Source organism: Hyla sarda, chromosome 9 (assembly GCF_029499605.1).
Source record: "Hyla sarda isolate aHylSar1 chromosome 9, aHylSar1.hap1, whole genome shotgun sequence".
Taxonomy (NCBI): Eukaryota; Metazoa; Chordata; class Amphibia; order Anura; family Hylidae; genus Hyla; species Hyla sarda.
The window spans coordinates 163,863,364-163,884,218 of record NC_079197.1 but is presented as its reverse complement, the minus strand read 5'-3'; the positions used below and the strand labels follow the sequence as shown (position 1 = coordinate 163,884,218).

The 20,855-nt window shown below is 46.2% G+C and overlaps 1 protein-coding gene across 2 annotated transcripts; it reads right to left on the bottom strand.

Moving 5' to 3' along the window:
• Positions 1 to 1,117: 1,117 nt before the first annotated feature.
• Positions 1,118 to 20,384, bottom strand: C9H6orf136 (chromosome 9 C6orf136 homolog). 2 transcript variants are annotated; one of them, XM_056539975.1, is made up of 6 exons: positions 20,016 to 20,384; positions 13,890 to 14,372; positions 10,207 to 10,295; positions 5,674 to 5,874; positions 2,919 to 2,988; positions 1,118 to 1,632 (listed from the first exon to the last, which is right to left on the bottom strand). In XM_056539975.1, the coding sequence occupies exons 1-6, from the start codon at positions 20,019 to 20,021 to the stop codon at positions 1,501 to 1,503; spliced, it is 981 nt and encodes a 326-aa protein (XP_056395950.1). In that variant the 5' UTR covers positions 20,022 to 20,384; the 3' UTR covers positions 1,118 to 1,500. The 2 variants fall into 2 exon arrangements, with proteins under 2 accessions (XP_056395950.1, XP_056395949.1); XM_056539974.1 differs by lacking the exon at positions 20,016 to 20,384 and adding an exon at positions 19,783 to 19,995.
• Between the last annotated feature and the right edge of the window lie 471 nt (positions 20,385 to 20,855).

The following is a 20,855-nucleotide window of genomic DNA, read 5'->3' as shown; positions in this document are numbered from 1 at the left end:
TTTTGCTATCTTCTTATAGCCTTCTCCAGCTTTGTGAGCGTCAACTATTTTCAGTTTCAGATTTCTAGACAACTGCTTAGAAGAACCCATGGTGCTGATTGTTGGGGCAAGGTCAGATGAGTCTGGGCATTTAAAACCTTTGAGATTGACATCACCTGGTCTTCCCAGATGATGATTGAGAACAATACATAACACTGGCAGGTCTCAGCTTTGCAAACGGAGCAGTGCATGCTATAAATTCTGCAGGGTACCCAAACGTTTGCAGATGCCATTTTTTGGTTTTCTGTTATTTTGAAAGTGTAAATGAAGGAAATAAAATCTAACTTTTGTTGACATATTAGAAGAATGTCTAATCTGTAATTTGATGCCTTTTGGAGATTTTTCCATCTTTCCTTGGCCTCTTTATGCACATTAATAAATTTTTTTACCTGGGTTGCCCAAACTTTTGATCCCCACTGTAAGAACTGAAAGAAGATTTGGATCCAGCTTCCGTAGCAATAAAACCGTCTTTATTCAAAGGACATGCAAGGAACAGCAGAGGTTACGCGTTTCAAGCGCCAAGCGCTCTTAGTCATGCTAAGAGCGCTTGGAACGCGTAACCTCTGCTGTTCCTTGCATGTCCTTTGAATAAAGACGGTTTTATTGCTACGGAAGCTTGATCCAACTCTTCTTTCTTTTCTACATTCTCGGTGTTGTCCAGCACCTGGATCCGTGCTCCCGTTGTCCAGGCGGGGTGAGCTGGTTTGGACTTTCTGTTTCCCACTGTAAGAACTGTCCAGAGAAGTAGGAGAAAATCTCCATAGAAAACAAATGTGGCTCTGGACAGTTCCTAAAATGGACAGAGATGTCAGCAGAGAGCACTGTGTTCCAAAACGAAAAGAATTTCCTCTGTGGTATTCAGCAGCTAATAAGTACTGGAAGGATTAAGATTTTTTTTAAAGAAGTAATTTACAAATCTGTTTAACTTTCTAGCACAAGTTGGTTAAAAAAAAAAAAAAAAAAAAAAAAGAGAAAATAAATAAAAAAAAAAGGTTTTTCACCGGAGTACCCCTTTAAAAATAAAAGTAGTTGATGCCAACTCCTGTGCTTTAACTAAGGAACATTCCAGACACACAGACACTTTGTTATAATTTAATTATGTACAGTATATGTTACACATCCACAGTCAAGTTCAAGGTTGCGCATGCAGACACAGCAGTGCAGAGTATTTCAGGGGGAGGACCCGACCTCCTGTTATGCTCTGATACAGATAAGACTCTACAACTTGAGGATGGTAGATTAGACTATGGGCACAGGTTTATTCCACCCATGTAAAGATAAGGTAGGTTGTTACACTCCTAATAGAGCAGGTAGATGTTATGTAGCTGTATCCTGTGACTCTGTCTCTATGGCCACTGAAGGGGAGGCTGCCATTGTCTTTTCAGCCGTATTATTTTAGGACTTGCTAAGGGGCAGCAGTGCAATGAGGGGGGATACCCTTCCCTGGAAAGGGGCTGGAGGTCACAGTTCATGGGGAAATTTAGAGCTAGAAAGAAGATTCAGAGCAGGTCGATCTTCTCCCAGGCCTAGAGCGAGCAGCGCGGCGACCAAAACAGTCTTCTTGGATACAGTGACGGGTGGAGACGGCATTACCTGCAAGAGACGGAACACAAGTGACATCAGAACAGATTAGGGCTGGGCGGTATACCGGTTCATACCGAATACCGAAATTTTTGGGCTGCACGATATGAATTTTTCCCCATACCGCAATACCGGTTTGGCTCCTCCCCCTTGGGAATGAATTATCAGCCCAGCGCTGCGCTGTCCCCACATCGGGGAACTAATCATATGTGACCCGCCAGCGCTGTTCTACTCCCCCCACCAAATCATGTGACTCCCGCCAGCGCTATTCTGCTCCCCCCCAATTATCATCCCAGTAGGGTACTACTCACATATGTCACCCGCAAGCACTGCCCTCCTCCTCTTCGTTGGGGGCCGCCGGTGATGGAACTCTATACTGTACGCCAGTGGTCTCCAACCAACAGACCTCCAGCTGTTGCAAAACTACAACTCCCAGCATGCCCGGACAGCCAACGGCTGTCCGGGCATGCTGGGAGTTGTAGTTTTGCAACAGCTGGAGGTCCGTTGGTTGGAGACCACTGCTGTACTCTGTATCCCTATGCCCAGGATGCAAAAGATAAAGAAAATAAACTTTAAACTTACCTACGTCGACCTCACGCTGTTTGGGACTGGAACGTCGGACAGACGTCAGCCTATCACCGGCCGCAGCGATGTCCCTCCCCGGCCAGTGATAGGTTAAACGCACTGTCATGTAAGAAGCCGGCCAGAGCCTCCATACATGACAGTGGGCTCAGCCTATCACTGGCCGGGGCGGGACATCGCTGCGGCCAGTGACAGGCTGACGGCTGTCCGACGTTCCAGTCCCATGGAACAGCGTGAGGCCGATGTGGGTAAGTAAAAGTTTATTTTCTTTATCTTTTGCAGCACGGGCATAGGAATACAGCAGTGGTCTCAAATCTGCGGACCTCCAGCTGTTGTAAAACTACAACTCCCAGCATGGCGTTGGCTGTCCGGGCATGCTGGGAGTTGTAGTTTTGCAACAGCTGGAGGTCCGCAGGTTTGAGACCACTGGCGTACAGTATAGAGTTCCATCGGCCCCCAACAAAGAGGAGGAGGGCAGTGCTTGCGGGTGACATATGCGAGTAGTACCCCGCTGGGCTGATAATTGGGGGGGAGCAGAACAGCGCTGGCGGGTCACATGATTTGGGGGGGTGATGGTGAAAGAAATACCGTTATATACCGTGGAACCGCCATAAGTGCCAAAAATACAGCGATACACATATTTGGTCATACCGCCCAGCCCTAGAACAGATCATACAGTCCCATGTAAATCTGGACATGTATTTGAAATCACTCACCCGTTCTACCTTGTGTAGACATATTAGACCATCAGGAGCGAGCTGGAAGGTGGAGAACGCATCATAGGTCCTGAGGATGAGAGCCATATTTAGTGTGGGGGTTTTTGCCCATTTCATGCACACTCAACATCACTGGTCATACAGAACAATTAGTTTTATTCCAGAGCTGCCGGAATTTATGCTTTTTATTACTGTAATGAGTGGGGGGGAAAAATATTGACATACAAAAAGAATGGCAAACGTATATAAATAAACTGAACCAGTATTAGGCTGCATTCACACCACGTTCATTACATAAGGGGACCGGATCCGCTGTGACTGTTTATTGAGCTCGGATTGTGCTGCACAGCCGAGCCTCCCTGAAGCCGACCAGGGACCAATCACATTGTTCACCGGCCGGCGATCGCTGCTATTGGTCCGTCAGTACAGACAGACCAATAGCAGGGATCTGGTGCGGGTCTCCTCCTTCCCCCTCTCATCTGTCGCTTCACTGTGTAAAGCGATCGGTGGTGAGGGGGGCCCCATCGGAGGAGGCCACCCGTGGGCACTCAGGATCGGAGCTGGAATAAAATCTACAAAAAATAAAATTTGATTTTATTTCTGTGAAACGCCTAAAGGGTTAAACTTCCTTAATGTCATTCTGACTACTTTAAGGGGTGCAGTTTATAAAATGGGGGTATCTAACATACAGGACCCTCAATTCCACTTCAGAACTGATCTGGTCGCTGAAAAATCTGATTTTGCCATTTTCTCTAAAATCTGGAAAATTGCTACTAAAAACTTATAAACCTTCTAACATTCTAAAAAAGTTAAAGAATGTTTATCAAATAATGGGAACATAAAGTAGACATATTGTAGATGTGAACTAATCATTAATTTGGTGCGGCATGGCTATTTGTCGTACGAGCAGAAAATATATCTCGAAAAATGCTAATTTTTCATATTTTTTTTTGCAATTTTTGTTTATTATTTTTTATTTTACAAAAAACGCTAAATATATCAATCAAAATTTACCACTAGTGTAAAGTACAAAATGTCACGAAAAAACTGTCTCAGAATCACTTTCAGAAGTGTAAGTGTTCCAAAGTTATTACCAAATAAGTGGACGCAGGGAGCTTGTGACGTCATAGCCCCGCCCTCATGACGACAATGCAAGTCTATGGGAGGGGGCGTGACGGCTGTCACAGCCGTCACGCCCCCTCCCATAGACTTGCATTGAGGTACGGGGCGTGGCGTCACACGGGGGCGGAGTCATGACGTCACGGACTTCCGTTCTGGTGGTCGGGACCCAGACCCTCCAGCACTTCCGGAGCAGAAACAGGTGGGTGCCGCATGCTATATTGCAGCGGGACCCCCGCGATCAGACATCTTATCCCCTATCCTTTGAATAAGGGATAAGATGTCTAGGGGTGGAGTGCCCCTTTAAGGACAACGCCCATTTTATTTTTGCGTTTTCTTTTTTTCCTCCTCGTCTTCTAAAATCCATAACTCTTTTATATTTCCATTCACAGACCCATATGAGGGCTTGTTTTTTGTGCGACCAATTTTACATTGTAATGACATCACTCATTTTACCATAAAATGTATGGTAAGCCCAAAAAATTTTTTTTTGCGTATGGAAATGTAAACAAAATTGCAATTTTGCTAATTTGGAGGGGGGGGTTAGTTTTCAATCTGTACACTTTACAGTAAAAATGACATATTTTCCTAATCTTGTGGGTCAATATGATTAACGTGATACCCAAGGTTACATACTTTTCTATTATTCTACCGCTTTTAAAATTTAAATTGCCCTATTTTGAACTTTTTTTTTTGCGATGAGATGTGACCAAAAAGCAGAAATTTGGGACTTTTTTTTTTCTAAAACATATACGCCATTCACCATACAGGATCAGTAACATTATATTTTACACACACATTTTACGTACATTTACCCACGTGGCAACAATAAATATGTTTATTATTTATCATTTTTTTTTACACTTTTTTTTACTAAAATGGGGAAAAGGGGCGATTTAAATCTTTATTAGGGGAGGGGCTTTTTCACTTTTTTTACATTTATTTTACACTTTTTTAGTCCCCATAGGAGAACTATCTCTAGCAATCATTTGATTGCATAAACTAAAACCATGCTATGCATTGGCATATCGCTGATCAGTATTATTGTCGATTTTCTCCTCTGGCCTGCTGGAAGGCAGATCAGAGCAGAAGACCCCGGGAGACGAACGGAGGCAAGCGAGGGGACCTCCGTCTGCCATATTGGCTGATCTGATCCCGCGGCAGTGTCGCGAGCGATCAGATCAGCCATTTAAAGTGCCGCAGATGCCGTGATCTGTATTGATCAGGCATCTGAGGGGTTAATTGGCGGACATCAGAACGATCGCTGATGTCCGCCATTATCGGAGGGTCTGCGGCTGCTGACATACGCTGGGATCCGCCATGCATGAAAAGAGCGCAGATGCTGTGCTCGCATTCTAGCTGCACCGTATATGTACGGCGCTGTGCGCAAAGTTACTCGCTGTAACGCCGTACATTTACAAAACCTTTAAAAACACCACAAAAGTCAGATCTGCTGGGGCCCAACCATGCACAGATCTCAGGGGGCCCATTCTCAGCATACAAGTGACCTTATGTGAGTGGAGAGTACGATGGAGAGGGACTATGAGGTCCCCGAACCTTCTGATGTTTATGGATTCAGGGGCGGATCTCCCCTTCAGCTGATCTACACTAAACATACAGTGGATATATTGTCAACCTGTATAGTTCACTCTTCTGGGTGCGGAAGAAGTACAGGAAGAGAGCGTGCAGCGGGAGGCCGGAGAACGACCAGCGGGCCTGGATGGTATTGTTCTCAGGATGAGACGTCAGCTTCAGCACAGAGATCCGCGAGTTGGTGAAGTAACACAAGAGCAGCAGCCGAGTGATGGTCAGAAAGAGCTGGTACTTTACGACACCACTGTGAGGGACAAAACACAAGAATGGTCCTTAAAATTGTGCAACAGACACCGTACACTCATGAACGTCCTATAACACACACCGTACACTCATGAATGTCCTATAACACACACCGTACACTCATGAACGTCCTATAACACACACCGTACACTCATGAATGTGCTATAACACACACACCGTACACTCATGAATGTCCTATAACACACACCGTACACTCATGAACGTCCTATAACACACACACCGTACACTCATGAATGTGCTATAACACACACCGTACACTCATGAACGTGCTATAACACACACCGTACACTCATGAACGTCCTATAACACACACCGTACACTCATGAATGTGCTATAACACACACACCGTACACTCATGAATGTCCTATAACACACACCGTACACTCATGAACGTGCTATAACACACACCGTACACTCATGAACGTGCTATAGCACACACCGTACACTCATGAATGTGCTATAACACACACCGTACACTCATGAATGTGCTATAACACACACCGTACACTCATGAATGTGCTATAACACACACCGTACACTCATGAACGTGCTATAACACACACCGTACACTCATGAACGTGCTATAACAACACACCGTACACTCATGAATGTGCTATAACAACACACCGTACACTCATGAATGTGCTATAACACACACCGTACACTCATGAACGTGCTATAACACACACCGTACACTCATGAACGTGCTATAACACCACACCGTACACTCATGAACGTGCTATAACACACACCGTACACTCATGAACGTGCTATAACACACACCGTACACTCATGAACGTGCTATAACACACACCGTACACTCATGAATGTGCTATAACACACACACTGTACACTCATGAATGTGCTATAACACACACCGTACACTCATGAACGTGCTATAACACACACTGTACACTCATGAATGTGCTATAACACACACACTGTACACTCATGAATGTGCTATAACACACACCGTACACTCATGAACGTGCTATAACACACACCGTACACTCATGAACGTGCTATAACACACACCGTACACTCATGAATGTGCTATAACACACACCGTACACTCATGAATGTGCTATAACACACACCGTACACTCATGAATGTGCTATAACACATACTGTACACTCATGAACGTGCTATAACACACACCGTACACTCATGAATGTGCTATAACACACACTGTACACTCATGAATGTGCTATAACACACACACTGTACACTCATGAATGTGCTATAACACACACCGTACACTCATGAACGTGCTATAACACACACCGTACACTCATGAACGTGCTATAGCACACACCGTACACTCATGAATGTGCTATAACACACACTGTACACTCATGAATGTGCTATAACACACACACTGTACACTCATGAATGTGCTATAACACACACCGTACACTCATGAACGTGCTATAACACACACCGTACACTCATGAACGTGCTATAGCACACACTGTACACTCATGAATGTGCTATAACACACACCGTACACTCATGAACGTGCTATAACACACACACCGTACACTCATGAACGTGCTATAACACACACCGTACACTCATGAATGTGCTATAACACACACCGTACACTCATGAATGTGCTATAACACACACCGTACACTCATGAACGTGCTATAACACACACCGTACACTCATGAACGTGCTATAACAACACACCGTACACTCATGAATGTGCTATAACAACACACCGTACACTCATGAATGTGCTATAACACACACTGTACACTCATGAATGTGCTATAACACACACACCGTACACTCATGAATGTGCTATAACACACACTGTACACTCATGAATGTCCTATAACACACACACCGTACACTCATGAATGTGCTATAACACACACTGTACACTCATGAATGTCCTATAACACACACTGTACACTCATGAATGTGCTATAACACACACCGTACACTCATGAACGTGCTATAACACACACGTACACTCATGAACGTGCTATAACACCACACCGTACACTCATGAACGTGCTATAACACACACCGTACACTCATGAACGTGCTATAACACACACCGTACACTCATGAACGTGCTATAACACACACCGTACACTCATGAACGTGCTATAACACACACCGTACACTCATGAACGTGCTATAACACACACCGTACACTCATGAATGTGCTATAACACACACCGTACACTCATGAATGTGCTATAACACACACCGTACACTCATGAATGTGCTATAACACATACTGTACACTCATGAACGTGCTATAACACACACCGTACACTCATGAATGTGCTATAACACACACTGTACACTCATGAATGTGCTATAACACACACTGTACACTCATGAATGTCCTATAACACACACTGTACACTCATGAACGTGCTATAACACACACCGTACACTCATGAACGTGCTATAACACACACCGTACACTCATGAATGTGCTATCACACACCGTACACTCATGAATGTGCTATAACACCACACCGTACACTCATGAATGTGCTATAACACACACTGTACACTCATGAATGTGCTATAACACACACTGTACACTCATGAATGTGCTATAACACACACCGTACACTCATGAACGTCCTATAACACACACCGTACACTCATGAATGTGCTATAACACACACCGTACACTCATGAATGTGCTATAACACACACCGTACACTCATGAATGTGCTATAACACACACCGTACACTCATGAATGTGCTATAACACACACCGTACACTCATGAATGTGCTATAACACACACTGTACACTCATGAATGTGCTATAACACACACCGTACACTCATGAATGTGCTATAACACACACCGTACACTCATGAATGTGCTATAACACACACTGTACACTCATGAATGTGCTATAACACACACTGTACACTCATGAATGTGCTATAACACACACCGTACACTCATGAATGTGCTATAACACACACTGTACACTCATGAACGTGCTATAACACACACCGTACACTCATGAATGTGCTATAACACACACTGTACACTCATGAATGTGCTATAACACACACACCGTACACTCATGAATGTGCTATAACACACACCGTACACTCATGAATGTGCTATAACACACACCGTACACTCATGAATGTGCTATAACACACACTGTACACTCATGAATGTGCTATAACAACAGATGGGTAGATATCACCCTGTGGGTAAAACCATTTCATGAGCCCCTCACCACTCCAGCATACGCTTGATAGAAAAGCAATATACAGCAGGTAATTAACACGTCACCATTTTCCTCACTACATATATTTACAAAAGTGCTATTGACATGATGGAATTTTCACCAGAAATAATACATACAAACCAAAACAAATAAGCTCAGAAATTAAAGGGGTATTCCGGGCAAAAATATTTTATCCCCTATCCAAAGGATAGGGGATAAGATGTCTGATTGTGGGGGGCCCGCTGCTGGGATCCCCGCGATCTCCCTGTAGCACCCGCATTTAGCGGGTGCCGAATCTCCAGTTTTGGAAACCTCCAGGTTTCCAGGACTGGGGACATTACATCACGCCACGCCCCCTCCATTCATGTCTATGGGAGGGGGCGACAGCAGTCACGCCCCCTCCCATAGACATGAATGGAGGGGGCGTGGCGTGATGTCACGTCCCCAAACCCGGAGGTTTCCGAAACTAGAGAGCACATGAAGAAAGGGAGGAGCAAAAAGGCCTGGAAAGCCAAGACAACAGCCGTAATCTATCAGTAATTAAAATGCAACTCAGCCCCTTGTCAGTGCAAATTAATATCAAGTGATGGCTACAAAAAGGGTCTCATTGCCAAGGTGTCACACAAGACACATCTCATGACGGGTAAAAGCAAAGAGCAGTCTCCAGAACTTCACAACCTGATTGTAGTAAAACATAACAATGGCGTCGGTTCTAAAGCGCATTTCTAAGCTTCTGAATGTCCCAGTGAACACTGTTGGGGCCAAAATACGGAAGTGGAAAGACAATTTCACCATAAATTTGCCTTGGACAACTCTTCTGAAGAATAATCAGAAGAGTTGTCCAAAAGCCGAGGACAATTGTGGAGAGCTTCAAAAAGACCTGGAATTAGCCGGGACTGTTGTCTCAAAGAATGATGGTGACGTGTTGAATACTTATTTCACCCGCTGTACATGTAGTTACAGGCTTTGTCGCTTCCCAGTGTACCCTATATTTTAGGTTGTTTTATCCTAATTTCTTAGTTCATTTGCAGTGTGTTGGCTCCATCCCTGTCCTTACACCCAGGACAAATGACATCTCTGCTCTCACCGTAAGTGTAAGTGTAGCATGCTGCTGACAAACTCCATGTCCTTCCTGTACAGCGAATAGTTTGCTGGCTTCCATAAGAAATTCGGCAACTGCAAAACAAAGCGGAAACCATCAGTAATAGGAAAACGAGTCGTCTGCAAAGAATGGAGCAGAAAACCTTTACTAACAGCGGGGAATAAGAAACAAGGTTTTTAACAGGATACTTAAAGGGGTACTCCGGTGGAAAACTGGTGCCAGAAAGTTAACCAGATTTGTAAATTACTTCTGTTTAAAAATCTTAATCCTTCCAGTACTTATCAACTGCTGTATGCTCCACAGGAAGTTATTTTCTTTTTGAATTTCCTTTCTGTCTGACCACAGTGCTCTCTGTTGACACCTCTGTTTGCTACAGGGTTTTGTTTTGTTCTCTGGACAGTTCCTAAAATGGACAGAGGTGTCAGCAGAGAGCACTGTGGTCAGACAGAAAGGAAATTCAAAAAGAAAATAACTTTCTGTGGAGCATACAGCAGCTGATAAGTACTGGATGGATTAAGATTTTTAAATAGAAGTCATTTACAAATCTGTTTACCTTTCTGGCACCAACATAATTTTTTTTTCCAGTGGAGTACCCCTTTAAATATATTCTAATACTATATATATATATATATATATATATATATATATATATATACGCGTTTGCCAAACAGTGTGTCTCCAGCTGTTGCAGAACAAACTCCCAGCATGCCCGGATGAGCCTTTGGCTGCAACATCTGGAGACACATTGTTTGGAAAACACAGGTATATGATGCAGGGTAAACATCCAAAACTACAGATGGATTTACAGCTCTGTATTTGTGATTTGGGGGGGGTTCTCTGTGATATTCCTAATAGTGATGAGCGGTATATGCCATATTCTAATTCGTATATTTGATATATTCACGGTAATTTTCGCTTTGCGTAAATGCGCATATGTGCAAGCGGATATCTCTCTCTCTCTCTCTCATATCTCTCTCTCTCTCTCATATCTCTCTCTCTCTCTCATATCTCTCTCTCTCTCTCTCTCATATCTATCTCTCTCTCTCATATCCATCTCTCTCATATCTATCTATCTCACATCTCTCTCATCTCTCTCTCTCTCTCTCTCATATCTATCTCATATCTATCTATGTATCTCATATCCATCTCTCTCATATCTATCTATCTCACATCTATCTCATACCTTTATCTCTCTCAATGGAGCTGATAGAGAAATTTTATTTTTTATTTAAGGAAATTGTTATTTTTATAATGAACTTTTAATACATTTTTAATAAAGTGTGTGTGTGTTTCACTTTTTTTTTCTCTATTTTTTTTTATTTATATTTTTTACATTTTTTAGGTAGTACAATTCTCCCAGCATGGAACACACTGTTCCATGATGGGAGTAGTAGTACCTGTACTAATAGACATATCTCCCCGGGTCCGTTGCAATCCTCCTGTATAATGTATCTATACATTATACAGGATGATCACAGCGGGTGTCAGGAGTGATCTGTCTATTAATGCAGGTACTACAGCTCCCAGCAGAGTATGCTCCATGTTGGGAGTAGTAGTACCTGCAGGTAAGGAAAGATCACAGCTGGTGTCAGGAGTGACACCCGATGCAATCATCCTTTCTATTGCAGAGATGTGGAGCGGCTCTATACAGCGCTCGCATCTCTGCACTATACTCCGGCCAGGGATGTGAATAGAACATCACTCATTCATATTTTCCGCCCAGAGTGGGGATTGGTCGGATGGTTGCAGCCAATCACAGCTCTCAGAGGGAAATATGAATGAGTGATGTTCCATTCACATCCCTGGCCGGAGTATAGTGCAGAGATGAGAGCGCTGTATAGAGCCGCTCCACATCTCTGCAATACATAGGACGATCGCATCGAGTGTCACTCCTGACACCAGCTGTGATCTTTCCTTACCTGCAGGTACTACTACTCCCAACATGGAGCATACTCTGCTTGGAGCTGTAGTACCTGCATTAATAGACAGATCACAGCGAGTGTCACTCCTCACACCCGCTGTGATTCTCCTGTATAATGTATAGATGTGGCCGGTCGCTCTACTATGGTCCCCTGCACTGACGTATATATACACCTATTCATATTTCCCACAGAGAGTTATTATTGTCTGGAACCATCTGGCCAATCACAGCTCTCTGCGGGAAATATGAATAGGTGTGTATATACGGCAGTGCAGGGGACCATAGAAGAGCGACCGGCCACATCTATACATTATACAGGAGCATCGCAACGGACCCGGGGCGATCTGTCAATTAGTACAGGTACTACTACTCCCATCATGAAACAGTGTGTTCAATGCTGGGAGTAGTAGTAGTACCACCTAAAAATGTAAGAAAAAAAAAAAAAGTGAAAAACACACACTACATTTTTGTTATTGTCGGCTATATTTTTAGTGCCCTGCCCGCCTGCATAAATTGATCCTTGTTTAAAAATTTATGATAAAAGATACATTTCGGTAAATACAATTTTTTCCATCACTACTGTATCTTTTTTAATAAAATTTTTTTTTAATGGTACCCTACGAAATGTTATTAAAAAAGGTATCTCCATCACTTGGGATGGCTAAAGTCCAAAAATGAATAAAAACAGGGGGAAAAAAAAAAACACCATAGGTTCAACATGCTGCGATTTTGCAAAACCGACAAGGAGCTGAAAAACGCCAAAGAGTGAAAAAACGCAAAAAGGATAAAAAAAACAAACAAAAAAAACCACCAAACTGAAAAACGCCAAGTGAAAAAATTATTTAGCGATTTCACATTGATTTACAGCTAACATCTGGCCACAGCATTTTGGCCGTCACGAGCCTCTGCCCTGCATCGCCAGTCATCTGGCACGGAGTTAAAGGGGTACTCCGCCCCCATAGACATCTTATTCCCTATCCAAAGGATGTCAGATCGCCGCGGTCTCGCTGCTGGTGAGCCCCGGGATCCCCGCTGCGGCACCACGCTCTGAGCATAATGACGGGCAATACAGGGGCCGGAGCATAGTTACGTCACGGCTCAGCCCCTCATGACGTCATGGCACGCCCCCCTCAATACATGTCTATGGGAGGGGGCGTGGCGGTCATCACGCCCCCTGCCATAGACTTGCATTAAGGGGACGGGCCGTGATGTCACGAGGGGCGGAGCCATGACGTCACCCTACTCCGTCCCCTGTATCGCCCATCATAACGCGCAGAGCAAACTCGCTCTGTGCAGTAATGATAGCGCGGTGCCGCAGCGGCGATCCCGGGGGTCCCCAGCAGCGGGACCCCGGCGATCTGACATCTTAGCCCCTATCCTTGGGATAGGGGATAAGATGTCTGGAGGTGGAGTACCCCTTTAAGTTTGCTCCGTGCACTGGATGTCTGGGGTGCTGCATTCGAGAACACGGGGGTCCCCAGTGGCGGGACCCCCTCGATCAGATATCTTATCCCCTATCCTTTGGATAGGAGATAAGATGTCTAGGGGCGGAGCATCCCTTAAAGTCTATAGGGAATCAGTTGGGTTTGTGTGACAGCCAGAGTGAGGTGTGAGCTGCTGCGCACTTCATCCAGCTGTAACTTTTGACAGTTCAAAGGTTTTTTCTATCGGCAGTGATGCTTTACATCCAAAACCTGACTTTAGCGGGTCCTCTCTATGGTTACCCAGTCTATACACATAAACTCACCTCATCCCTTAACTTCTCGAACATCAATGCCAAGTGCTGCTCCATGTCCGATTTGTCGCCTCCAGGGACTTGGCTGGTCCCAGTCCTCTTGCTGGGTGTAAACGCTAATAACTCTTCATGTATCGGAGGTGCGGGTAACGCTGTGGCCTGGAATGGGTTCCGACAGATTCCAGGTTCAAACAGACTTCTAAAACAGTCCAACTGAGAACTACTGAGGTGCCAGCACTCCGGGGGGTCTGTAGGCTGAACGCTGCTGGGCTTGGCATAGGGTAGATATGCCGGTAGAGGCTGCGGTGGTAACTTCGGCTTTAAAAAGTCCCTCAGCAATTCTAGGGCTTTATCCTGCTCCGGTGTTGATAGACGCACCCTGAAGTCTACGGGCAGGATACGTGTAGACAGCGCGGGGGTTGGTGAAGGTCGTCTAGGTGCAGCAGCAACACGAAGACAGGGCCGCAGTTCTCGGTACAAGATGGCATCACGAGCCTGGTACAAAAAAAAGCAGGTTACTAAGAACACATCAAGGCGATAAATGGGAACAACTGAAGCAAAGATGAAAAATTGGAAATGACAAACAGAGGTGAGCGAATCTACAGTAAATCAGCCGGAGCCAAATCTAATGAATTGCCTATTGTTTCATTTCATCACACTCTGAATTCTCCAAGAACCTTTAGGCAGTTCTAGCGGAGTGTCATACTGGACATTACCAGGCAATCAGGCACTTCGAAGGCGGAAAGAAGCTTTAAATGGCCAGTGTCAGATCAGAAAACATTTTATATGTTGTTACTGATATGGTTATTTAAAAATGTTTGAATATTTAACAAAAGAAAAAGTCTCCTGAAAATCCCACAGGAGTCCCCATACCCACTGGGACACTAACCAGTCCTGCAGCAGCTTCAGGCTTGTCCACGAGTCATGGACAAGAGATGAATTATGGACAAGGCTGCATGAGCAGGTGCACCAATCACCTCCCACCACTGCAAGGAGGGACACGCCCCCTAACACCACACACCAATCACCTCCCACTACCACAAGGGAGTGACCCGCCCCCTAACACCACACACCAATCACCTCCCACCACCACAAGGGAGGGCGTCCCACCAATTCAAGGAGGGACACGCCCCCTAACACCACACACCAATCACCTCCCACTACCACAAGGGAGTGACCCGCCCCCTAACACCACACACCAATCACCTCCCACCACAACAAGGGAGGGCGTCCCACCACTACAAGGAGGGACACGCCCCCTAACACCACACACCAATTACCTCCCACCACAAGGAGGGACACACCCCCTAACACCACACACCAATCACCTCCCACCACCAAAAGGAGGGACATGCCCCCTTACACCAATCACCTCCCACCACAAGGAGGGACATGCCCCCTTACACCAATCACCTCCCACCACAAGGAGAGACACGCCCCCTAACAAAACACACCGATCCCCTCCCACCACCATAAGGAGGGACATACCCCCTAACACCACACACCAATCACCTCCCACCACCATAAGGAGGGACACGCCCCCTTCCCCTGAGAGGATTTCTAACACTGTGAGCTAATGAAAAGGGGGATGTTTTTATTAGAATAAATATAGGTGATAGAGGCATAAAAAGTAGGTATACATGGTTAGGATTAGGTACTGAATAACATTTTTTTGTGGCATCTGACGCATGCGGATTCATTAGAATTGGGCCAATATACTGAAAATTCACTCATCTGTACAAACAAGAGATACATGAAAGGCAATTATCTATAGGTTATATAGAGGGTTAGCCCCTTAAAGGGGTACTACCCCCCGACAGATCTTATCCCCAAATCCAAAAGATAGGGGATAAGAGGTGTGATCGCTGGGGTCCCGCCGCTGTGTCCACGTCCGTCATGAGCCTCCGGCACTGCACCTGACCCTCTAAACAAACGACAGGTGCAGCAGGGAGATTGCGGGGGTCCCCCAGCGGCGGGCCCCCCATGATCAGACATCTTATGACCTATCATTTGGATAGGGGACAAGATGTCTAGGGGTGGGGTACCCCATTAAGGGTCTACTTACACATACAGTATCCTGAGCATATTTGAAGCTGAAGATTTCATACTGCAATTTCAATGTAAACTAAATGCCTGAACACAGCTTCAAATCTGCAGCTTCAAATCCTGCGCATCAAATATGCATAAGATGTCACGAGGGGCGGAGCCATGACATCACGCTGCTCCGTCCCCTGTATTGCCCATCATTACGCGCAGAGCAAACTCGCTCTGTGCAGTAATGATCGCGCGGTGCCGCAGCGGCGATCCCGGGGGTCCCCAGCAGCAGGACCCCGGCGATCTGACATCTTATCTCCCATATGGGGCCCCAGCTCTGCTAGAGCCAGTTTCGTACCGAGCATGTCAGCTGCGGGTTGTGCTTCCACCAGCTGACTTGCAAAACGTCACTTCCTAGAGCAGAGTCGGGGCCCAATACGGGAGATTACAGGGGATCCAACTGGTCGGACCCCCCGCAATCAGACATTTATCCCCTTTCCTGTGGATACATTTCTTACCACTGGACATCTTTCACACTTACAGTATCCTGCTCGTATTTGTTGCCCAGAATTTGAAGCTGCAGCTTCAAATCCTGCGCATCAAATATGGGCAGGATACTGTACCTGTGAATACACCCTGAGGGTAGGGTCACAAGTGCCGTATTCTGCTGCGTATTTTCTGCAGCTGATTTTGGCACCATTTGACTTTAATGGGTAGGCAAATACCCAGCAGCAAATACGGCGTGTGTGACCCTACCCTAAAGGGGTTATTTCAGCCCCTAGAAACTTATCTCCTAATTCTCCCAGCTGCATGGAGGGGTGGGTCGGCACGCACTTTACGGGTTGTCTATGAAAACCCCCAAAAGATAGCACAGTACCCTGCACGGGCACCTCCCATACTCAATGTATGAAGCATGTGCCAACCTACCGTTCCATGTAGCGGGAAGCGTTAGGACCCTGTTCTGAAGATCGCGGGAGGCCCAACTCTAACACTAGGGGTATGTTCACACTACGTAATTCCCGAGGAATTCCGTGAGCAGAATTCTGCGAACGGAATTAAGAGCTGAGAACATAAACATCAGTGTGAATGGGTTTCCGTGAGACCCGTTCACACTGCGGAATTTCAGCAGCGGATAATTCCGCCGCTGAAATTGTTCTGCGCAAAGAAAGAACACGTTCATTCTTTGCGCGGAAGTCCGCGAACACTGCCTAGCCGTCAATGGTGACGGCGCAGTGCAGCGCGGTCCTACCGCCGAAGTATTTCGGCAACGGCTGCCAGAATGGAATCTCCGCTCGTGGAATCCTGCAAGCGGAGATTCCGTTCACAATCCGTAGTGTGAACATACCCTTAAAGGGGTATCTTGCTGCTCAGCGTTTGGAACAAACTGTTCCGAAGAGCTGGAGCCGGCCCCTTGTAACGTCATAGCCCCGCTCCCTCGTAACGTCACGCCCCGCCCCCTCAATGCAAGTCTATGGGAGGGGGCGTGACGACAGACTTTGGCTGAAATCCAATATGCCCCATCCTTCTCTGACATCATCTGTCAGGGGAGATTCAGGAGACCCTTAGACACGTTACATTTCTTTCATACTGCCGTTGCGCCCTGTCAAGAACGGCCGTCAAACTATGGCTGGGCAGTATACCGGTTCATACCGAATACTAAAATTTTTGTGCTGCACGATATGAATTTTAACCCATACCGCAATACCGGTTTGGCCCCTCCCCCTCGGGAATGAATGAATTGTCAGCCCAGCGCTGCGCTGTCCCCACATCAGGGAACTAATCATATGTGACTCGCGAGCGCTGTTCTGACCCTCCCCCCCCCTCCCCCAATGAATTATTAGCCCAGCGCTGCGCTGTCCCCATCGGGGTACTACTCACATGTCACCCGCAAGCGCTGCCCTGCTGTTTGTTGCGGCCGCCGGCGCTGACACTCTATACCAGTGGTCTTCAACCTCCAGATGTTGCAAAACTACAACTCCCAGCATGTCCGGACAGCCGTTGGCTGTCCGGGCATGCTGGGAGTTGTAGTTTTGCAACATCTGGAGGTACGCAGGTTGAAGACCACTGCTCTATACTGGATCCCTGTGCCCGGGCTGCAAAAGGTAAACAAAATAAACTTTTAACTCACCTTCCCCGTCAGTCCGGACTAGTTTCCTAGGGAATGGAACGTTGGAAAGCCGTCAGCCTATCAGCGGCAACAGTGATGTTCAGCCTCGGCCGGTGATAGGTTGAGCCCACTGTCATGTAAGAAGCCGGCATGATCTTGGGGGTCCCCAGCGGCGGGACTCCCGCGATCAGGCATCTTATTCCCTATCCTTTGGATAGGGGATAAGATGTTTAAGCACTGGAGAACCCCTTTGTCAGCAGTCTAGGTCAATGTTTGACTTAAAAGGGGTACCCCACTGGAAAACATTTGGTGCCAGAAAGTTTAACAGATTTGTAAATTACTTCTATAAAAAAAATCTTAACCCTTCCAGTACTTATCAGCTGCTGTATGTTCCAGAGGAAGTTCTTTTCAAATTTCCTTTCTGCCTGACCACAGTGCTCTCTGCTGACACCTCTGTCCATTTTAGGAACTGTCCAAAGTAGGAGCAAATCCCTAAAGCAAACCTCTCCTGCTCCGGACCGTTCCCATAAAAAAAGGACAGAGGTGTCAGCAGAGAGCACTGTGGTAAGACAGAAAAGAAATCCAAAAAGAAAAGAACTTCCTGTGGAACATACAACAGCTGATAAGTACTGGAAGGGTTAAGATTTTTAAATAGAAGTAATTGACAAATCTGTGTAACTTTCTGGCACCAGTTGATTTAAAAAAAATAATAAATTTCCAGGGGAGTACCCCTTTAAGTGTATGGGGCCCATAAGATACATATTACGTGTTCTAAACCATGCACTACATCAGTGTTCCCCAGCCTGCAGCACTCTAGCTGTTGGACAACTACAACCCCAATCATGCCCTGGGAGTTGTAGTTTTGCAATAGCTGGAAAGCCATAGGAAGGGAAACACTGAAGCACATGGTCAGCCATACATGTGACGCCTGGCACGGAGCGCTACATTTTTAATGCATGGCCGCCTGTTAAGTTTGCTACAGATCGCCAGGAGCAGCGACATGTGACAGAGTGGCTGCCTCTAACTAGACCAGTGGTCTACAAACTGTGGACCTCCAGATGTTGCAAAATTACAACTCCCAGCATGTTCTGATAGCCAAAGGTCCTAGACCAGTGGTTCCCATACTGTGGACCTCCAGCTGTTGCAAAACTACAACTCCCAGCATGCCCGGACAGCCATCGGCGGTCCGGGCATGCTGGGAGTTGTAGTTTTGCAACAGCTGGAGGTCCACAGTATGGAAGCAGTCCTCCACCCTATGACTCTCTTCTTAGGACATGCTGAAAGTTGTAGTACACCAGCTTGTGCAATACTAAAACGCCTACTATGCCTTCTGCTATCAGGGCATGCTGGTAGTTGTAGTTTTGCAACATCTGGAGGGCCACAGTTCGGCCTGGAATCTACACTTCATGGGGCAGATTTATCAAATGCTGTGTAGAGGAAGAGGGGTGCAGTTGCCCATAGCAACCAGATTTCTTCTTTCATTTTTCACAGGCCTATGAAAAAGGAAACCAGCGATCTGATTGGTTGCCATGGGCAACTGAACCACCCTTCCTCTGCACAGCTTTTGATAAATCTCCCCTCATAAGTGTAAATTAGTCTGTTGCCAATGGCAACCAATCACCGCTGTGCTTTCATTTTCAAATTTGCTGTAAGCCGGCTCCTGATTGGTTACTATAGGCAACACATTTTTTCCCCTCTCCTCTGACATGTGGGAGGGGCTCACGTGACCTGACTATATACAGGATGGAGTGCGGCTCCTCTCACCCGCATGCTCTCCCGCAGTCTCCCCGCCGCTCCTCCAGCACTACGCATCCCGCTCTTCCAGCGGCTTCCGAACCCAGGAGCTCCGCGTAGCCTCCTCACGCACAGCGCCATGGCCCCTTCACCCAACACAGCGCCCCTCAGCGGCAACCGTCAGTGCGGGCGTGACGTCACTCAACTATAAAAAAAAAAAAAAAACGGTAACTGCTGAGGACAGAATACACCCGAACACTGACCAACATCCAATAGCGGGTGAAGACGTTGGGACTCGTTCAACCAATCCTAACGGGCCAATCACAGCGCAGAGGTGTGAGCCTGCCGTCCAATCAGAGGATCGATGGCTTCAAGGTCGCCGCCCCTCTGAGCTTTACGCCAATAGAAATGCAGCGCTTGGCGCACTTCCTCGTTCTGCGTTCCAGCGACGTAGTTCAGGGCTTAGGTCGTATCCGCAGCTCCTATTGGCTGTTGCATACGTCATCACGTGAAGTTGCGATTTGATTGGCTGATAAAATAAGCGGGACGCAGCCATTTTGACTGAGGGCAAAGCGCATGTCCTTCAATGACACTCATAGGGAAGGGCACCAGGGATGGGAGAAGTGACTTGTGTGAAGGGAAATGTTCCCTTAGATTCTGTTGTGTCTTCTGTATCCAGTCAGTACAATAGGTTACTCGGTTTAGGTTAAATTAGGCTTAAAAATAAATAAATTATTTTTCTATATCAGTGCTTCCCAACCAGTGTGCCTTTGGCTGTTGCAAAACTACAACTCCCAGCACGCCTGGACAGCCTTCGGCTGGTAGTGGTGTAAGGCTGGGTTCCCATTATGTTTTCCCCCATACAGGAGCGCATACGGCAGGGGAGAGCTAAAAACCTGCGCTCCCGTATGCCTTTCTTTGCGTTCCCGTACGTAATTTATTTCAATGAGCCGACCACAGTGAAACGTTCGGTCCGGTCAGCTCATTTTTGCCCCGTATGCTCTTTTACAACCGGACCTAAAACTGTGGTCGACCATGGTTTTAGGTGCGGGGAAAAATAACATTCGGGGCAAAAATTAGCCGACTGAACGTTTCACTGTGGT